Source organism: Anser cygnoides, chromosome 5 (assembly GCF_040182565.1).
Source record: "Anser cygnoides isolate HZ-2024a breed goose chromosome 5, Taihu_goose_T2T_genome, whole genome shotgun sequence".
In the NCBI taxonomy this organism is placed as follows: Eukaryota; Metazoa; Chordata; class Aves; order Anseriformes; family Anatidae; genus Anser; species Anser cygnoides.
Window position 1 is genome coordinate 32853485 of NC_089877.1, and position 17957 is coordinate 32871441.

At 51.1% G+C, this 17957-nt stretch overlaps 1 protein-coding gene across 8 annotated transcripts in view; it reads right to left on the reverse strand.

Moving 5' to 3' along the window:
- MAPKBP1 (mitogen-activated protein kinase binding protein 1) overlaps positions 1-17735 on the reverse strand; it is a 93744-nt gene extending 76009 nt beyond the window's left edge. For 2 of the 8 annotated variants that reach the window (XM_066997782.1, XM_066997778.1), the window contains exons 1-2: positions 17527-17733; positions 16605-16947 (exon numbers count right to left, since the gene is read on the reverse strand). In XM_066997782.1, the coding sequence (XP_066853883.1) occupies positions 16605-16721 (117 nt within the window). In that variant the 5' untranslated portion in view covers positions 16722-16947; positions 17527-17733. The other 6 variants (XM_066997780.1, XM_066997779.1, XM_066997781.1 and 3 more) reach the window with 5 other exon arrangements.
- Between the last annotated feature and the right edge of the window lie 222 nt (positions 17736-17957).

Genomic DNA, 17957 nt, shown 5'->3' on the forward strand with positions numbered 1-17957 from the left:
TAGCTTGATCCCTCAGTTTTGCCCTCCTATTGCCATGCCCACAACAAAGTCCCATTTATTTCAAAATATTGCAGGGATGAGGAAACATGTAACCTTACCAACCCTGGCTAGAGACACGGCAAAGCGGCAACTTCTTCTCCCATTCAGGCACCATCCTCACCATAAAAGCCAACTCAGACTTTCCTGACAGTTCACAAAACCTTCAGAATATCCAGGCTTCAGAGATACAAATGTGGTGAAGGGACGAGGTGTGGAGTGTGTGCAAATCGCCCACCTTCATCAAAGTTGTGATGACGCTATTTGGACTTTGGTGTGGGGAATTCTTCCTGCTGATGCAAGGCAAAACTGTGAAGAATGTATGTTTTAAAAAAGAGAAAGCAACATCAAACAGGCTACAGGTTTGCTGGTACATAAAGAGTCAATCCTGATTTATTCCAGACTAAATGTCTACACATGGAGTCAATCTGGCCAGCTCCACGGGTAGGCAAGTCCTATGGGAAACAGAGAGATGCGTCCTGTGTGGGCAGGCTTCAAAGAAGCCATTCCTCAAGTTCTCGGGACCTGGACTTGTACAAGATCACTTCTTTACAAGGAACAGATTTTTTTCCAATTTGCAAATGTGCATTACTTCTTCATACAGCAAAGAGAGCACGTAAAATATCACACTTTAGGTAGGGGGTAATTTTGCCCTCCCACATAGGCGATTTGTCCGGTGATTTTTCCTTCATAGTAGAAAAAGGAACCAATTCACCTTCCCCAGTGTGGAGAAATATCTGTAAGAGGATTAAGTACAAGCAAGGGCTTGCAGTGCTTCCCTAGTCTGTCCCAGCAGTGGAGATCAAAGGAAGGCACTTCTGACTGTGTGGCAGTGTTATATATTGGCCTCCTCCAAATCCACACGCAGGGCCTGAATATAGGCAAAGAAAGTGCTTCAGTGAGGGGAAGAAGTTGAAAAAAAAAAGTTTAAATACAGCTCCCTTGGGCAACGTTTCAGTTACTCATATAAGGGTTTGAAATCAAGCAGGAACAAACGGTTCTCCAAGCGTAAGGGTCACCGTTTATCATCGTTAATCATCACTTCCCAGATAGGAAAGGCTCTCTCCGCAGTCATTTTCCCCTCCGTTTCGCACAGGCTTTAGCACTCACGAGAAGCTAGACACCAGAACGAGGGAAAGAACCAAACAGGGACGCAGGCAAGAGCTGGCAGGAGTCCTCCTGCTACGGCCCTGCCAAAGTCCCTCCCCGCAGCCCCGGCCCCGAGCTGAGCTGCTCCTAAACACAAGCAGCCAGGAGTTCAAAGCCCGTGGCCTCGCTGCGGGTACGGGCACCCGCTCCAAGGAAACTGCAGCAGCTTCGCATACCTCCCGACTCCAGAGAAGCTAAACACACGGGCCGTAACATAGCGTTTCTAACGCTGATACCGCCGTGGTGCGGAGCTCAGTCCTAAATCACCTCGTGCTGAACTCTATAAACAACACATACGTTCAAACTAAACATGGACACGGGACAGATACACTGAAAGGGAGGGCTCAGAAAGCCTTCCTCACAGTTAACCCTGCCGAGTGAAACCAAAGCAGGAAAGCTATTTAAGAAAATGTACCACGCTGAGATTCCTGTCCCTGACTTCCTTCATTTCTTCTCACTGGCACTTACTTTTGGTATAAATGGATCAGTGCACTGTTTATCCAGGGCTGTAGGGGTGGTTGGGGGAGACTTGGTGGTGGAGCTCGCTCCCACAAGAGTAGGAACTTACAAGACAGAACTAAATAGGGTGAAGGAAAGCATTTTAATCAGCTTGCCTGAAGTAACACTCATAATTTGTGATTTCTTTACTCACTCATAACACCCCATGCCAAATCAATTTATTTTTGTCCTTCACCACTGATTTACACAGGAGTTCTGTCTAAAAAGTCACCCACTGTCATTTCTGACTTGGTACTCTGAACCTGGTCTGTATCCACCCAGCCTTCATTGGCACAAAGGCGACTTCGCAGGTCTTCCAGAGAAGGAGACAGCTTTAAGCAGCACTTAAGTCCCTGGGAAAGACTTAAAGAGATTCTCTGTACACAAAAGCCTGACCTTTTTATGCCCCAATACCTTGCCCAGAGCAGATATCCGTGTCCTCCACACGAGGTCACAGAGCTCGCCTCTCACCGCACCTGAAAGCTCCTGCCGGCAGCACCTGAATGACTGCAGGACCAGACACCTTGTCCTCCCACACACATCTCCCTAAGACTGCGGTGACTCTAAGGGGGAAAGTAAATACTTACATGCTCAGGAGATTAGAAAACGGTTTTGTTGTAAGCTGATTTAAATTATACTAAAAAAAAATAATGTAATATAAAGATGCTAAGGTTGGAATAAATACAACAGGAGTACACGGCATTTATCATACAGACAGCATCCCCAAGGAAGGAGGCAGGTGGTAAGGAGATGAGTATTCATTCTTTCCCTAAAGATTTTCTGGAGTATTTATTGTTTGTTGCACATTTCTTGCAACAAGTCCCAGTGAACATGAAGGCCTCCTATGCTCACAGCAGGTAGCAACATGTACTCTCACACAGCTTGCAATCTATAAACAGATATAAGAGGGCTGGATGGAAAAACACACACAGTCTGAGGTGAAATGTCTTGATAATGGTCATGTAACAAACAAGTGGCAGAGCTGAGAAAAACCTTACCTCCCTCCCAAATTCCAGCAGCTATCTACTGCTTGGACCATGCTGTACCACTACCGTATCTCACTCCTGCTTGAGGCTGGGGACAAGAATTTTAATGAATGCTTAAAACTGAATCGAAGGAACATAAAAGAGATTATTTTTCCCCCAGACCAATTGGGATATACAGCGGCAGCCACCCAAGCTCCCCCCACCACCACTCGCTGCCCAGCTCTCTGCAATCCCTTCCTCCATTCCCTGCCCTCTCTCTGCCCTGAGGAATAAGCCTCTTACACAAGGGCCTTTATCATCAGCTGCCCTTTGTGCACCCCAGAATTAAGGAGCTCTTTGCGTCCGTCAGTCAACGTGCCTACTGAGCACCCAAGAGATTTCTCCTGCCAGCCAGAAAGGAGACAACGTCCTCCAGGAGAAGCACTACGTATGAACACGTGCTGAAGACAGAGAAAACAAACTGAAGAGAACAGCACGAGCACGGATTTCCATCGCTTCCTCAACAACCCTGTTGCCACCGCCTCCCCTCCCAGCACAGCTGGAAAGGTCTCCAGCGGTCAGTCATACAGCGACCCCGTTACTGCAGCTGCTGCTCAGCCACCTCAGGGATATCTCCTGCAAACCCCCACGTGCTCCCTCAGGTCTCACCTGCCCCAACACTGAAGAACCAACCTGCCTCTGAAAGCCTTTGGAGAAATACCCCAAGAACAAGCAAGTAAGAGAGATGACAGATGTAGAAATTGGCAGGAGACGTGTCAGGAGCTTTGTTTCACTGCTGGGCCCGCTTGGTTCCGCATGCATTTCACATGCATTAGGAAATACGATTTTCGAGCCCAGGACCCGACCGCTATGGGGAGCTGCTCAGGCAGAGCTGCAGAGGAACACCTTAATGGTGAAGCGTCAGGTTCCCACCGTACCAATTCCCCTCAGAGCACCACCACAGGGCCAGCTTTCCGCTTCAAAGACGCAAGCTGGTGCTACAGGAGAGGCAACCGTCACTGAGTCACACCTATCTCAGACGCAGAACTTGGGTTTGTCTTTCCCAAAGAATAAAATTTGTTGCAGATTTTATGGACTAGACCCAACACCCAAAAGGTCTGAATAACTTCCCCTGCAATTTAGCAGCAAGTAACACCATCCTATCCTCGCTCTCCCTCATGCGCAGAGAGACCAGAAGTTATAAAGATAACTAGAAAGCAATCCTAAACAAACACATTAAATCATTTGTTCAGTACACTTTGCCTTTTCTACATACTCTGCCCTCAAATCACTTCTGCCTGTGATTTTCCCCAAGTGCCTGGTCAGTTTCCTTTCCTGAATGAAACCAAGCCTGTAAATGAGAGGCACAGCAGTCCAACACAAGCTCACTTGTCTGAGGGGTTAAAGGTGGCCGAACAAACAGAAAAAGGGAGCAGGCTGCCATCTCAGTGCAGAAAACCCAGAAACATGAGAAATAACATTGGCAAAGCAGGTCTCCTTTATCCTATACTTGATGCTTATGAGCATGTGTAGCTGGTAGAGTTATTAAATGTGAGAACCGAGGAAGTGAAACGACGCTCAGAGGAAGCAACTTTTATCCACAGGCTTAAAACCCACTTTGTTTGTGTTGCCACCTAGCTCCTGCCATACTTCAAGAAAACAAACCATTAAAAATACCACCAGTTCTTTACAGTCCTTGTCTAGAAATTCAGAAAGCCACAGATCTAGGCACACAACCAACTCCTGTTTCTCAAATGCTGCACAGAGTACTTCTGTTTTTATATGTTTAGTTCTTAGCAAAATTTTCTGCCATAAAAAGCAGAACATGAGAGCTCATTGAACTCCTGTCTTAGCAAAGGGTCAATGCTCCCGATTCATGATTTTCCACTCAGAAGTTTTAGATGCATTTACCTACTTGGAAGCATTTAGCAGTGTTTGTCTTTTGCAAGAAATAATGTTGAGTGACACATGTAGCTCAGAAATACCTGAACTACAGGCCCTAAGTATGTTTGTCTAAGGGTAATAAAAAGCAGATGAGCACTTGAAGGACAGGCAGAAAGACCTACCAGCAAAGTAATGTTTAGAGTCAGAACATCCCCCTTGATTATCATTTGTAGTGAGCCACTCTGTCTACGTTAACCTTGCTCAAACTGAAGGCTCATGTCCTGCAGGGAAAAAAAAAAATAAGGAAGAAAAAAAAGAGCTATAAAGTTTCTGTGCAGCTTTTCCCCATTCCTTGCTGGGTGCACTGCAATGAGGTAGCAGGCTACAGCTGGACAGGGTCTTGGCTCTCCCCACTGCTCAGGAGCTGAGCCCCTCCGTGAAGCCAGGCTGCAGCTCCCATCACTGGGCAGAAAAGAGGGGTAGGATGAAATGGGGGCTGAGCGTCCCTCAGAGTTGTAAGAATGCAACTGGTGATTCTGACTTTAAAAAACAAAACTTTGCAGCACAGCAGAATGGACTGAATGTAGAGAGTTGTTTGCAGAGCACTACACCCTGAAATCATACCCACGTTCACAATCTTGCTTCTCTTCTTCTGTATCAGTTGTTTTAGGAACTTTACTTCTAGCTGCAAACCTTGCTTCTCTTATCTCCTTAGACCATCACAGGCTTGATATCTACAATAAAGCACTTAAAAGACAGCATTATGGAAGGATCAGTTTACAAATTAGCCAAAGACAAACAAGCACTTACATTTTAAAAATGGAATTAACACCAGCCATGAGCAAAGACTAAAACCCGCTGCTCAGGGCTTATCAGCACTTTCTGCTATTTCTATAGAGGTCACTTCCTACATTTCTTTTGGGTGAGATAAAAATCTATTACTGACAGAAAACACCGCAGATAGCGGCACAGGCAGCCCCGCTGACTGAGCAAAGACTTCCACCAACCGATTTTGTACAAAGAACCAGGCAAGTACTTCGAAAGTGCAGAAGTTGTTTCGCTTACAAATGCTGCCTGGGAAAAGTCCCAAGCACACTTCACAAGGTTCAAAAGACGACAGCAGCATCCTGGTGCACCTGTGAAAGTGATATCACTTCAACACGCTGTCCCCTACAACATGTCACACAACACAATGACCGGGGCAAACAGAAGCCCTACATGTGCCCAGACCAGTTCTCCAACAGCAAGAGAAGGGAAACGTCTGTCAGAAAGAGTTAAAGAAAACTCCGCACCAGTTTTGGAGTCACAAGAACGCAAGAGACTGTCACAGAACAACCCTGTGGCCCTGGGGGATCAGGTCACCACACACCAAAGCCTAAGGGATTTCTGACATGCAACCCACCACAAGAGAGAAGAGCTGGGCAGCCACCAAAGAGGAGCCCAGTGCTCCAGACCCAAGTTTCTCATGCTTCATGCTCTTCCCTGAAGCCTAGCCCCGTGACATTTTCTTGTTGCTTTCAGCCTCCTTCCCCATTTTTTTCAGCTGAGATGGAGCAAAGGGAACTCCTCTCGAGCCAGCTCTAGGGAAGGGAAGCCCTGGTGCTACCCCTTTCTCCTATTTATACCAACAACATTACTGCCACAGTTCAAATACATTTTATATATAGCTCTGTGGCTTATTTCCAGGCAGAAGTAACTCAATGCTGGTGTACATGTGTTTAGAGCACAGCAATTGGAAAGAATGTCCCACAAACACTGTCAGCTTGGCTGTTCCACTGTGCCCAGAACAGACTCTACCAGGGCAGAAACACAAGCCGGGTTAGGAAAAAAATAAGAATAACGATAATAATAATAATTAGAAAACCAAAAAATTTATCTAGCAAGAAATTAGGTGAGCCCCTTGCCAACTCACAGCACTGTCAGACTCCCACCGCAGCCCCAGCAGATGTATAGCTGTAAGTTAATAGCCTGCTCGTACCACAGCGGGATGCCGCGTCTGCCTGCCAAGGGACCACGGAGAGGTGACCCGGGTGTGTGACAGCGCACGGGCAGACACGCAGCGCACAGAGCATCTGCCAGCGTCCCCTTGCATTTTAATGTAACCTTAGAAACTAGCGGGCTGCACCCCAGTCAGCTCAGCACAGCTCTACGTGCAAACCCTGCTCGGACTGGAAATAGCTATAGTGCTGCTGTGTTTTAATGAACCCGAATTGAGCCCAACACCCACAGGCTCGCGGCCTGGAGCACGGAAGGCACGGACTCCAGCTGGAAAGGGGTGCCAGCGGCACGCAGGCGAGGGAGACGCCCGCTACAAGCCAAGGGGACACGGATCCCGGTGCTAGGCCCTGCTCTTACCTGGCCCCTGGGTGGCCAAGGCCCGGGCAGCAGCCCACAGGGAGCCCTCCTGAACATGTCAGGTCAGCATCTTATGTGGAACTGGCTAGGTAGAAAGGAGGGAAACAGTTCCACATTTTGGGGATGATGATGGGGGTACCAAAGAAAAATGGAGTAGCACAGAATGTCTCCGGTTAACTGCTCACTTGGGGGATGGGGGAAAAAAACAGTGTCTGCTCCAAACTTCACAGGACTTGTTACCAGCATAGCCAGGGAACATGGATTAGCAAAGCGCAGCTGAGATGGTCAAAACAACATCATAAAGACAACTGCATGATATACATATAAGGCATGCAGACATCTCATGTGCATGAGATGAATCATACACAGACGCTGATCTTGCCACCAGCCACAGAGGTGCTTATCTCCCCATCCCTTGGGTGAAGTAGAACTACTCACACTCGTACTACCTCACACACAATTAAGCACATGCATTTTTTAAACCTTCAAGGTCATTGCCACTGTAAAAACATTATACAAAGTTGTGCAAGACTTTGTGTACATTACAGCTGTAACACAATATCAGTGCCACTCTCTAAAGGAGGGTCAGTTACTGTACTAACAGGCACATTAAGTAAAGTAACATACGCTCAACCCAAAGAGAGTACGTTCTTCCTATTAAACACATACACGTAGCAAAATAGAAACACACTCATACTGTCATCCAACCAGGCCCCAGCATTTAAATATCCCCTACAACGCAAAATCCTGCTTGGTAGCTGTTTACAGTACTTTCTTTTCTGGGGATCTGAGGAAAGGCATCCAAATGAAATTGCACCAGAGAGCAGGAGGGCAGGACTCGGGACAGAACCCAGGCAGACAGACCTAGAAGTAAATCCCTCTGCCAGCTGGGTGGCCGCATCCCAAAGACAGCATTCCTCCCGCTCCCCAGCGAGGGAAATCACCCACATTTTGTAACGGATTTTGTTTCTAAGCCCTTCCTCCTGCCCAAACTGCTTCTGCAGCTTACGCTGATCAGTGATGATTTACAGCTCTGCCATCGCCTCAGCATGAGGACTCCCCAACTCAGAATAACCCCACACGCTACACAAACATGCTTTGGGCCCACAGCTCCCGTCCCCACAACCCGGGGCAGGAACAGCAGCTCCTCTCTGCCTGCAGACTTCCAGGATTGTTTACACAGCCTCCTCCCCTCCTCAGCAAGGGCTGCCGGCTAAGGCGGGCCGGGTTGCTCCTCCCAGTACAACAGGCCCTAAGTGCCAGAAAAAACTACCAGCAGAAAGAAAAGAGTTTCTGTTGCTTGCCAACAAACCTCTAGGCAGTAGGTGATGAGTATTCCCAATTGTTTTAAACCTCTGGAAAGTCCTGGCAGCAAAATTAAATGCTTTATCACAACAAGCACTCTTCTCTTCCCAGTGGAACATCCCAGGGCTCTCTGCAGACAGCAGCATTTCGTCACTCCTGGTTACCTTAGGAGCTCCCCAGGTTTCAGGCGCCTCGTAAAACCCTTTTATTTCACAAAGAGGCAAGTTTTCCTAAAATGACAAAGACGGTTCATTGCCCTTGGCAGAGATGCAGAGCTGGAAGCTGCCCAGTACACCTCATGCAACCACATCCCCTGCCCCGGAGGACGGTGTTATCACGCGGGGCAACCTGGTGCTGCCTTGTGGCCTTGATGTTCAGCCTGAAACCTGGGTCACCGGGGCTGCACGCACGAACACCAAGGAGCACTCTGTGCGACACGGGCTGTGGGCACGTTACGTTTGCCCAGCCCTGGGGCTCGGCTTGCCGGCAGTTCCCCCAGACGCTGCGCTTAAGGGACGCGGCGCGGGCCCGCCGCAGGGCGCCGCCGGGCACGGGGCGCGCCAAAACCCGCGCGGGGGGCGGGGCCAGGCCGGCGGGGCCCCGCCCTCCCCCGACGCGGATTGGCCGGGCGGCGTCTCCACGGCGACGGGCGGCGCCAGGCCCCGCCCCCTCGGCGGGAGCTGCCCGCGCCGTGCCGCGGGGCTGGGGCCGCACCGGGGCTGGGGCCGCCTCCGCCCGCTTCGGCCGCACGGGCACGGCGGTGAGGGCCCGGACGAGAACCGGCACCCCTAGAGCCAGGCTCCCGCACGCACGCCTTCCCCCTCGGCCCTGTTCAACGCTCCTGCAGCCCCAGCATCCGGGCTGCAGCGGAGATGCTGTGACTCTGCCGCCACACACCCCACGCTGAGCTGCTTTCCTCCAGGGAAGGGAGGCTCTGGATGCACGACGGGGGAAGCCTCAGCCGAGCTCTGCAAAGCGGCTGGGAGAAGCAGAAATGAAAGGAACATCGCCGTGAGAGCCGCACCTGTAAGGAAGAAATGCCGCTTTCCAAATTCCACCGGGGCAGAAATCTCATAGCAGTTACCTCGTATTAGCCTTCTCGACCCACTGTGACCTTTAATGCTGTATTTTGGAGGACGAGCAGGACTGGCTTTTATTGCTACTGGCTTGGAAACACTAAATATACCAGCGGTTCATAGCCTTTTCTATAGTACTATTTCCAATCAGTAACTAACAACAGTCCTGATCTCCTGGGACATCAGCAAAATTACAAGGCTTACTGGGGTTTCCACAGCTTTAATTCAGATGGTTCTTAATCTGCTTGAGCCTGTTGGAAAGCCATCGTCACCAGAGCTACTGAAATCATTAGTGACAACAGAATCAAATCAGCATTTACAGCAGCGTGGTTTGGGGACTTTTAAGCAAATAATCCTAAATGAACACACGGTCCTCAAATGGGCGAAGTGAGAAACATCCTTGGTAATCTGCAAGAGGCTGGGCTTTGCGGCTAAGGCTAAGATTTGGCCTCAGAGGATCAGGATTCAATTTCTAGTTCTGCTTCAGACTTCCTGTGGGAGTTTGGAGCCACGTCTGTGTAGGAAAAGCACGTTCCCTACCCCACTCCCCACCTTTTTTTCCCTTTTTTTTTTTTTTAAAAGCTCCTTTGGACTGGGTCTACTTCATCACATCTGTCCAACGCTGACTGAAGCAAGATAAAGATGGGATGCTGCTACAGTCATACAAGCACAGCCAGCGATCCACCTTTGCACTAATATTTCTGAAGACAGATCACACAGCACAGATCAGCGGTTACAACAGCCGCAGGCCTCAGACGTATTTTCCTTGCACAACAAGTGGACACGCTCAGGACAAGGCTAAACAGCGCTGTGGTGAAAGGAAATGACTTGCAGTAGCCACCCTTCGGTGGGCACAGCCTCAGCAGAGCCGCAGGGTTTCAGGCGCAGGGAGCAGCCCACGTGTGGAGCTGGAATCCCGAGATTCCAGAGATGCCCTGCTGCACCTGCACACAAGTCCTCAGAAGCTTCCAGCTGTGCGGAGGAGGCAGGTACATCAGACAGAAAGAGAAGCCTCAAGTGTCTGATGCCAGGTTTGGCACTAGATAATTATTCAGACCTTAGTTGGGATCACTCAGTGCTAATATGAGGGCTCCGCTCCTGCTAAGCACCGTCTGAGTGCCATGTAAGCACCACTCCCTGCCCCAAACATCAAGACAAGACACTTGTACCAAAAGCCAAAGACTACCTACCGCATGGTATTTGCTTTCAGCCTCACGGATAAAACCATACCAAGGCTAACGAAGCGCCTCTCCCTAAGACCTGATCGACAGGATGCCCTACCTGCTCCGCTCTGCACGGCCACCAAAATGCTGACCACCAGTTTCCCAGCTGGAAACGGAGGTGGTGCCCTGCTGTTGCTTTCCACCAAACAAAGGAGGGTGACAAAAATATACATTTATGTCATTTGTGTCTGTGTCGTTTTACAGGCATCTGTAGGCCCTTGATGAAACAGAAGCAGATAGTGCTCCAACCTGGCCTGGCTCCCAACCAACACGTCAACTGTTTTTCCCTGAAACACACCAGACAATACACCACAGATAGCAGAACACACCACCACGCGCAGGCAGCAAAACAGACGGTACGTGTCGGAGGAGGTCTCTTTCCACTGTGTCTGTGGACGCCTTTCCTCACCACGGTGAAGCGCCCCACGGTGATGAACAGCCCCGAGCAGCAAGCAACAAACCCACCACCTGCAGCACCACTGCCCAGCCCGGAGCTCTGCCACCTTACTGCCCCGGCCGGGTCTTGGGCAAACACAAAGTGCCTCGCTGCCCGCTGCAGCACAACAGCTCGCGAGCAAAAGGGGTTGTCAATCTGTATGTGCACGGCTTATCCAGCACAGCAGGGACAGAATAAAACCTGCTTACTGGTCTCTGCAGCCAGGTTGGGTTTCTAAGTCCCACGTGCCTTCTCAGAATACCCCGCTCATCTGAAGGAGAGGAAGAACAACATGCAATTCAAGACCTCTGAAGCTCCGAGACCATCCAGCACGTGACCGCCCAGGGGAAGCAATAGCCACGTAAACCCTCTCAGCAAGTGACCTGATTTGTGTTACTTACGCTAGCTGCACCCCAGCTGTCAGCAAACCATTGCTCCCACCCCGCTGTGTGGCGGGCTTCCTGCTGTCCCTCATGGTAAAGGCAGCATGTTATTTAGGGGTGGCCAGAAGGGTGAGATTTTTCCAGCAACCTTGTCTCAAGTTTGGCAGAAAGGGTCACAGTGGTTCATGATACAATTGCAGGCTATAAAATCAAACACGTTGAGTTGCTAGAAGCTTTTATATCCATCCCCTTGAACCAGAAGCAATTGGTGCTGCAGCCCAGGAGCAGAAAAGCTTTGACAGGCCTTGTGGCTATAAGCCACATTTAACACTCACAGCAAGCTCCAATCCAGGCCAGGAGACCTAGCCAGATCACCCTGTAATTGCAGGACAAGGCGTAACGTGCACAGAGCAACGAGTGGAGTGAGGAAAACCTGTGCATGTAACTGTTAAGCAAACACAGGGCCATCTTGAGCACCATGTATTTGAGGGTGAAGTAGAAGGGACCAGAGCAGCGCAGTAGGAAAGGATTCGGCCCCTGCACTATGACACACTCATTGCTTCACTGACACCATCCACAGATACGGACGTGCCACTGACATGCAGGTCTGGCTGTGGAGTGCCTCATCAGCCTTTATCCTCTGCTTTAAGAGACACCGTTATAAGCCTGACCAGGGACAGCCACGAAATCCCTTCCGTCTCCAGACAGCAGCCCCTAAGCTGTTGGGTGTGTTTAGACTGAGCGGTGCAGAGCTGTGTGAGATCCCCAGCTATCAGCTGGGGCCAAGCAACACTCACAGATACCGAAGCAGAGCAGGCACAGCAGCAGCAGGCCTGACCTGGGCTGGAAGTGTCCTCTCAGCTGTGCCACTGGCTGCAGTGGTCTCCGAGGAAGCCAGCAGGCTATGCTGCTGCGGGACCACGTTGTTCCCAAAGACTTACAAAGAACTGTGCCCCGCAACAAGCCTCAGCTGCACCTTAAAACAATTTAATAAGAGGTGATGATTTTTGAAGCACACGTATCTCTGAATCAGACTTGTGTGTGTTTTGGTTCTGTTCCAGCTGAGGTTCAGCAACTCTCAGCTGATCCAGTTAGGACCAGCAGCATCTGAAGTGATTCACATTGGAAGCTCTAATATTTTCACACCAAAAGGACTGCATACCGAAGGCAGGCAGCTACAGGCAGGCCGGCAGTATCACTCCACTCTGCTGCATCCAGCATGGCTTGCGGTCCTAGCCAAGCCCCGCAGCTTCTCAGGGAACTAAGGAGCTGGAGAACCGGGCTGGGAATGGGCTCTCAAGCTTCCACAGAACTGCTTTCCTCATAAATTGTGCCCATGCACTTCCCGCTCAGAGAGGCACACGTTTGGGCCAACCACTCCTTCCCAGAGGACAGGAAGCCCTGTCCCATCAGGAACAACAGAGGGCTCTTTTTCTGAACAAAAACTCTAAAAAGGTTTTGCAGAGCCGTCCGGTCCAACCCAGCACCGTGCAGCAGCAACAAGCATTCGTTCCAGCTGCACATGTTTGCACGATGTTTGACGAGGGGGAGACCAGAATACACCAGTCCCTGTGCTGAACGGCATCCTGCTGGGGAACGTCAGGTTTTAGTCAAGGCGCTGTTGTGAACTGGCAACTTGAAATATTTCTAGCTCAGAAAAAAACAGCAGAGATCAAAGAAACAAGCTGCAAATTCCAAGTGCGTTTCTGACTCTCTGGCTTACGCTTTTAAGGAGAAGTCTGTATGCAGATTTTGTAGCGATTTGTTTCTACAGTGACATTGTGGATCTGGTTTACTGAGGAACACACACACACACACACACACAGAAGATGCTTATACCTACAGGAGTAGAGCTTAACAATACGAACATTCCCTGCAGGAGCTTTACCCGCTCAGGTACATTACTTCTATAAGCAGAGAGAGATTTCTGGTGCCGAGGTGCAGGGTGCAAACAGCAAGCGGAGCATTTCAGCAACAGGAGATGGCTGAGGCTTGTCGTGCTTCCCTGCTGTCCAGTGTCTTGCATGCAGCACGATGAATGCAGCTTCAAAGGCACTCGCTTCCCAGTTTTTAACTGTCTCCCTACTGGAATCACAAGCATGGCGACCAGATGCATAGCTGGGTTTCTGGTAGGGCTAGTAATCCTCTCGAAATTGAACGCAGGCCAACCAACTTATCTGAGGAAATTTTAGCTTCCAGCCTCCACACTGACATGTTGCAATCCTGACAATCAACAGGCCTAAAGGTAAGTCACTCTACTCTAAGTCTGTATTAGTTTGACACAAAAAAGGGAGTGTTTTTGTGAAGAGGATACAAAAAGTGGATTACCACATCAGAAAACCAAAAAAATATATATTCTAAACACAGAGCTAGTCAAACAGCAACAAAAATCAAGACTCCCACAAAACAGAAGTTTTCAAAAAGCAGCAGCAAAACCAAACACTACATCCAATTTGTCAAGAAGCTTTACTTAAAGAGCTCCTGTTCCTTCCCTTTATATATTTATTTATTAAAACATTCGTGGTTGTGTGACCTCCTGTAGAGACCTCCGCGGGGGAAGCACGGTAGAACCCTGCATTAATTACAGGCAAGGAATAAGTCCTAATAAAAGTCACAAAACAAGTTCCCTCTTACAGCTCCCAAGTCACACATGGCACGTCCTGCGCAGCCCCCACGCTCCCTATCTGTGCTTACCCACGCTCCCCCTTCCAGGGCGAAGCACAAACAGGTCTCTGCGCAGCCAGCCTCCCACAGCCTGCCCCTTGCAGCCCAGCAGCTGCTTCACTGGAAGGAGCCAATTTCCACAGAGCTTCTCGTCAGCAGGACAAACTGCCCGAGGGGTCCGTCCCTGACCGCTGAGACTGCCTGTCAGGCCTCGCGCAGCCCAAGGGCTCTTCAGGAAAGAGCAGGGACACTTACCACACATCGGGGAATAAAAAAAAGAAAAAAAAGAATAATTACAGCTTAGAAAAGTGAAGGTAGTGGCACTGAGGGTGCTTGTCCATCTTAAACTGAGTAGCTGGTTGCAAAAAGAGCCTGACAAACTCAGAGGAACCACAGAGCTGTAGAGAGCTTGCTCTTTACCTACTTCCATGTGCATGAAGCACGTATCACCTTTCACGCGTTAATCGAAGGCAACAGTCCTGCTCCATCCTAGGCCTAAGTTCACAGACCGTTCCGTATTTCCAGGTTCACCCAATTCATGTGACTGAAGCCACACGCACCTCCCGGAGCAGGCACTTCTCAAAAAGTCCAAGAGCCAAAAACGCCTGGAAAAGCCCCTCCTGCAGGTCAGCAGAGATCCCTCAGGAGTAGTGTGCGTGATGCTCAGATTTCAGTCCCCAGGATTTACACTTGTGCTAAACAGCAGACTCAGAGGATCTGTTTCCTGCTATTTTGGAAAAGGAGAGCTGCTTCTCACCTTGGAAGGCTGAAGAACACACAGAGCAAAGGAAACATCTCCATGGATTTCAAACAGGGGAAGCTGTTCTGTTGGATAAAGGGGAAGCTGTTCTGTTGGTAAAGGGCCTGCTCCCGTTTGCCTTGTGCAGCCCAGCTGTCCCACTGAAGGCAGGCTGTAAGTCATCTGAGAGAAATTCAGAGCAGACTGGTTTGGAAAACCACCACCAGCCCCTAACTCCCCATCACAGCAAATTGCTTCTACCAGCGAGCTTCTCTGTGTCTCACTGATTAACTGCTCTCACTAATAAGATACACAAAAGCCAGCCCTCAAACCCTAATTTGATGGTGTGGAAAGAATCCATGATGTCCCCAGGGGATCAGGCAGCCCCGACTGCACACCGGGAAACAGCACAAGGGATACAATGGAGCTCTCCTAAAAGGCACATGGCAAGGTTAAAAAGACACAGGCACCAGGGAAGACCTGGGGTTTACAGCAGCAGGTCCCGGTTGTGAAACAGAGCAGGCAGAACTCAGCCTTTTTTCACAGGGCCAGAATCCAACGCCCACCCCCACCGTACCTGGTGGCACAGGTGGCCCTGGGCTGTTTTGTCAGGTCTCTGTGGAACGCAGGTCAGCAAGAGACACACGGCATGTGTCCCTGGCAGTACCCAGGCTGCACTAAGCGCAGTACCTGCACGCACATGCACGTGCAGGGGTCGCCCACAAGCGCCAAGGACTCTCCTCAAGACAACTCTGAGGAAGCAGAGCAGGTTTTCCTCTTTCATGACAAGAGAGGAGCGTTGTGTTCCTTGGTACACAAGAGCCATCTCAGGGAACCTCCGACCTGAACCAGAGCTTCCAGAGCAGGATTTCATGCTGGAACGGGCCATTTAAATAAAGAGCCATTTATTCCCCCTGCAGTTTTACACACGTTCCTCACTGCAGCACTACTGTTTTGAGACAAATGAACGCGCTTTGCATTCATGGATTACAGGCATTTCTTATTTATTACTGAGTCTTCACAAGGGGGGAGGGACTAACCTCGCTATTTACGGAGCCGGAGTTATGCAGACGCTGAGTGATTTGCCCAGGGTTACAAGTGAATCAGTGGCAGGGAAAGAACCAGGTGCCCTGACTCAGAGGCGCCTGCTCTCAGCACAAGGCAATGCCACCCAGCTCCTCTTCTCCCTGCAGCTGGGGAGAAGTCAGCCTCCTCTCCTCATGACACCAGCCAATTCCCAGTGAGTGACTGTCTGTCAGGAATCCTCTGCAGCACCGAGAGGAACGAGGAATTTTTCAGGTTGAACCAACTACACCCAGACAAGGCATCTCCTAGAGAAGAGAGAGCTCAGTCTGAAGCACACAGAGAAGGGAAGATGGAGGAAAGCCCATGCAGGACTGTGGAATGCAACCCCTGCCTGAATGGCCACCTCAGAGACACAAATCACATTTCAGACCATCCCACCCTTCCCCAGGTGCTCACAGAGCACTCCCCCGTGGGGCCGGCAGCCATCGCTTACATGGAAAAACAGGTCTTTGTGGATTATTAGTTGCCTGTAACATTGGGTAGCAGTTGGAAATGTGGAGGAAAAAAGAGCATTATGTTCCTCCTGTCAGTCATCCATAACATCTCCATATGCCAGAATGAACAAAACCCCAAAAGCTTTCCAATACAGTATCTTCAGACTGAGTACCTCCAGTCACATACACCACAAGCAGAGTGCCTTTCGAAAGAGAGACCCTGGCTTTTGCAAGAATTTGCAGCACCGTAAGGATCTCAACTAAAAGACAATTCTGTGGTCACACCAGGCCTCCCAAAGCACTATTTTCGGTACAGATGGGACCACAGGCAACAAAGTCGAGGCATTCTGGCAGCACCACACCGTACTCACCTTACTGCCGATATCTTCACGCTTGTTCCCAGGCTTGCTTCTTCTCAGCTTAATGGAAGGGGAGCGAAGCAGGTTTTTGATCCGACTTGTTATTGTAGACCCTTCAACCGACATCATCTCCAGGTATCAGGAGGGTATTACACCCCGTGCAAACCGTGCCTGGGGAACGAGCCCAGGTTTGAGGCAGAAATACCAAGGTGCTCAGCTTTGCTCACGCTTGTTCACACATCTCTCAGGGATTCTGCTCGGGGACTCCACTCCTGTTACACTGCAAAGCTATTCACAGAGGCTGGCAGGCTTTCCTTTTGCAGATTCCAGAGGATCAAATCAGCAGCAATCTAAACTGAAAGATGCACCCAGGGGTCAGTAAAACATTCGCAATGATTTTTTAAGCTTCATTCTTTACGAGAAACGCCAAATGCAAGATTTAATAATAAAGATGGATGCAGCGTTATTTATTCTCAGAGGCGTCCATACAAGCGATCCTTCTTTTTACTACCATTTAGCAGCTCTAAATCAATTCAGATCAGATCAAGAAACCTGATCTTCCTACGCTTCAGCATCAGCTCCTACAACCACAAAAATCAACGGGGTCCGTCCAGCCCCTTGTGCCTGCCCCGGAGCCGGGCTCTGCAGCCCGGAAAGCGCAACGCGGCGCTCGATCCTTACAGCCCGGAGCCGCGGCACAACCACGAGGGAGTTTTTACCTCCCACGGACCGAGCTCCGCTCCGAGGACACGCAGGCAGAAGGGGCGACACCCGGCGGGGCAGGCAGGGCACGTTCCGCAGCCGCACCGCCCGGGGAGAGCGCGGCCAGGGGCTGCCGCCCGCCACCGCGGGGCTCCGGCCGGACGCTGCCCCTCGGCAGGGGGGTGCCGCGGGGGCCGCCCCGGCCCCGCTCCCGGCCCCCAGCCTCCCCTACCTGCCGCCCAGCCGCCGCTCTGCCGGCGACCGCGGCGCCCCGCAGCGCCTGCCCATGCGGCCTCCCCCGAGGAGGGGCCGCCTGGCGGGCCGCCCCCGCGGCCGGGCGGGGCGGGGGCCGTTCCCTCAGCGGCGGCGGCGGCGGCGGCGAAGGGGCGGCCCCGCGGCGCCGGGCCTCAGGCAGCAGCGGGGGGCGGCCGCCCCCGGGAGCCCAGCGCCGCCCGGCCGCGCTACGGCGCCTCGCGCGGGTCAAGCGGCGGCGGCGGCGGAGCTGGGGGCGCGCGCCCCTGGCGGAGGGCTGGCGCGGCGCGAGGGCGGCCGTTAGCGGGCGCGGGGAGCTCGCGCCGCCCCCTCACGGGCGCCGTGAGGCGGCGGCGGGCGAGGCGGGGGAGGGGGGCGGTTCGGCAAGTGCTGTCCGAGGGGGCGTTGAGC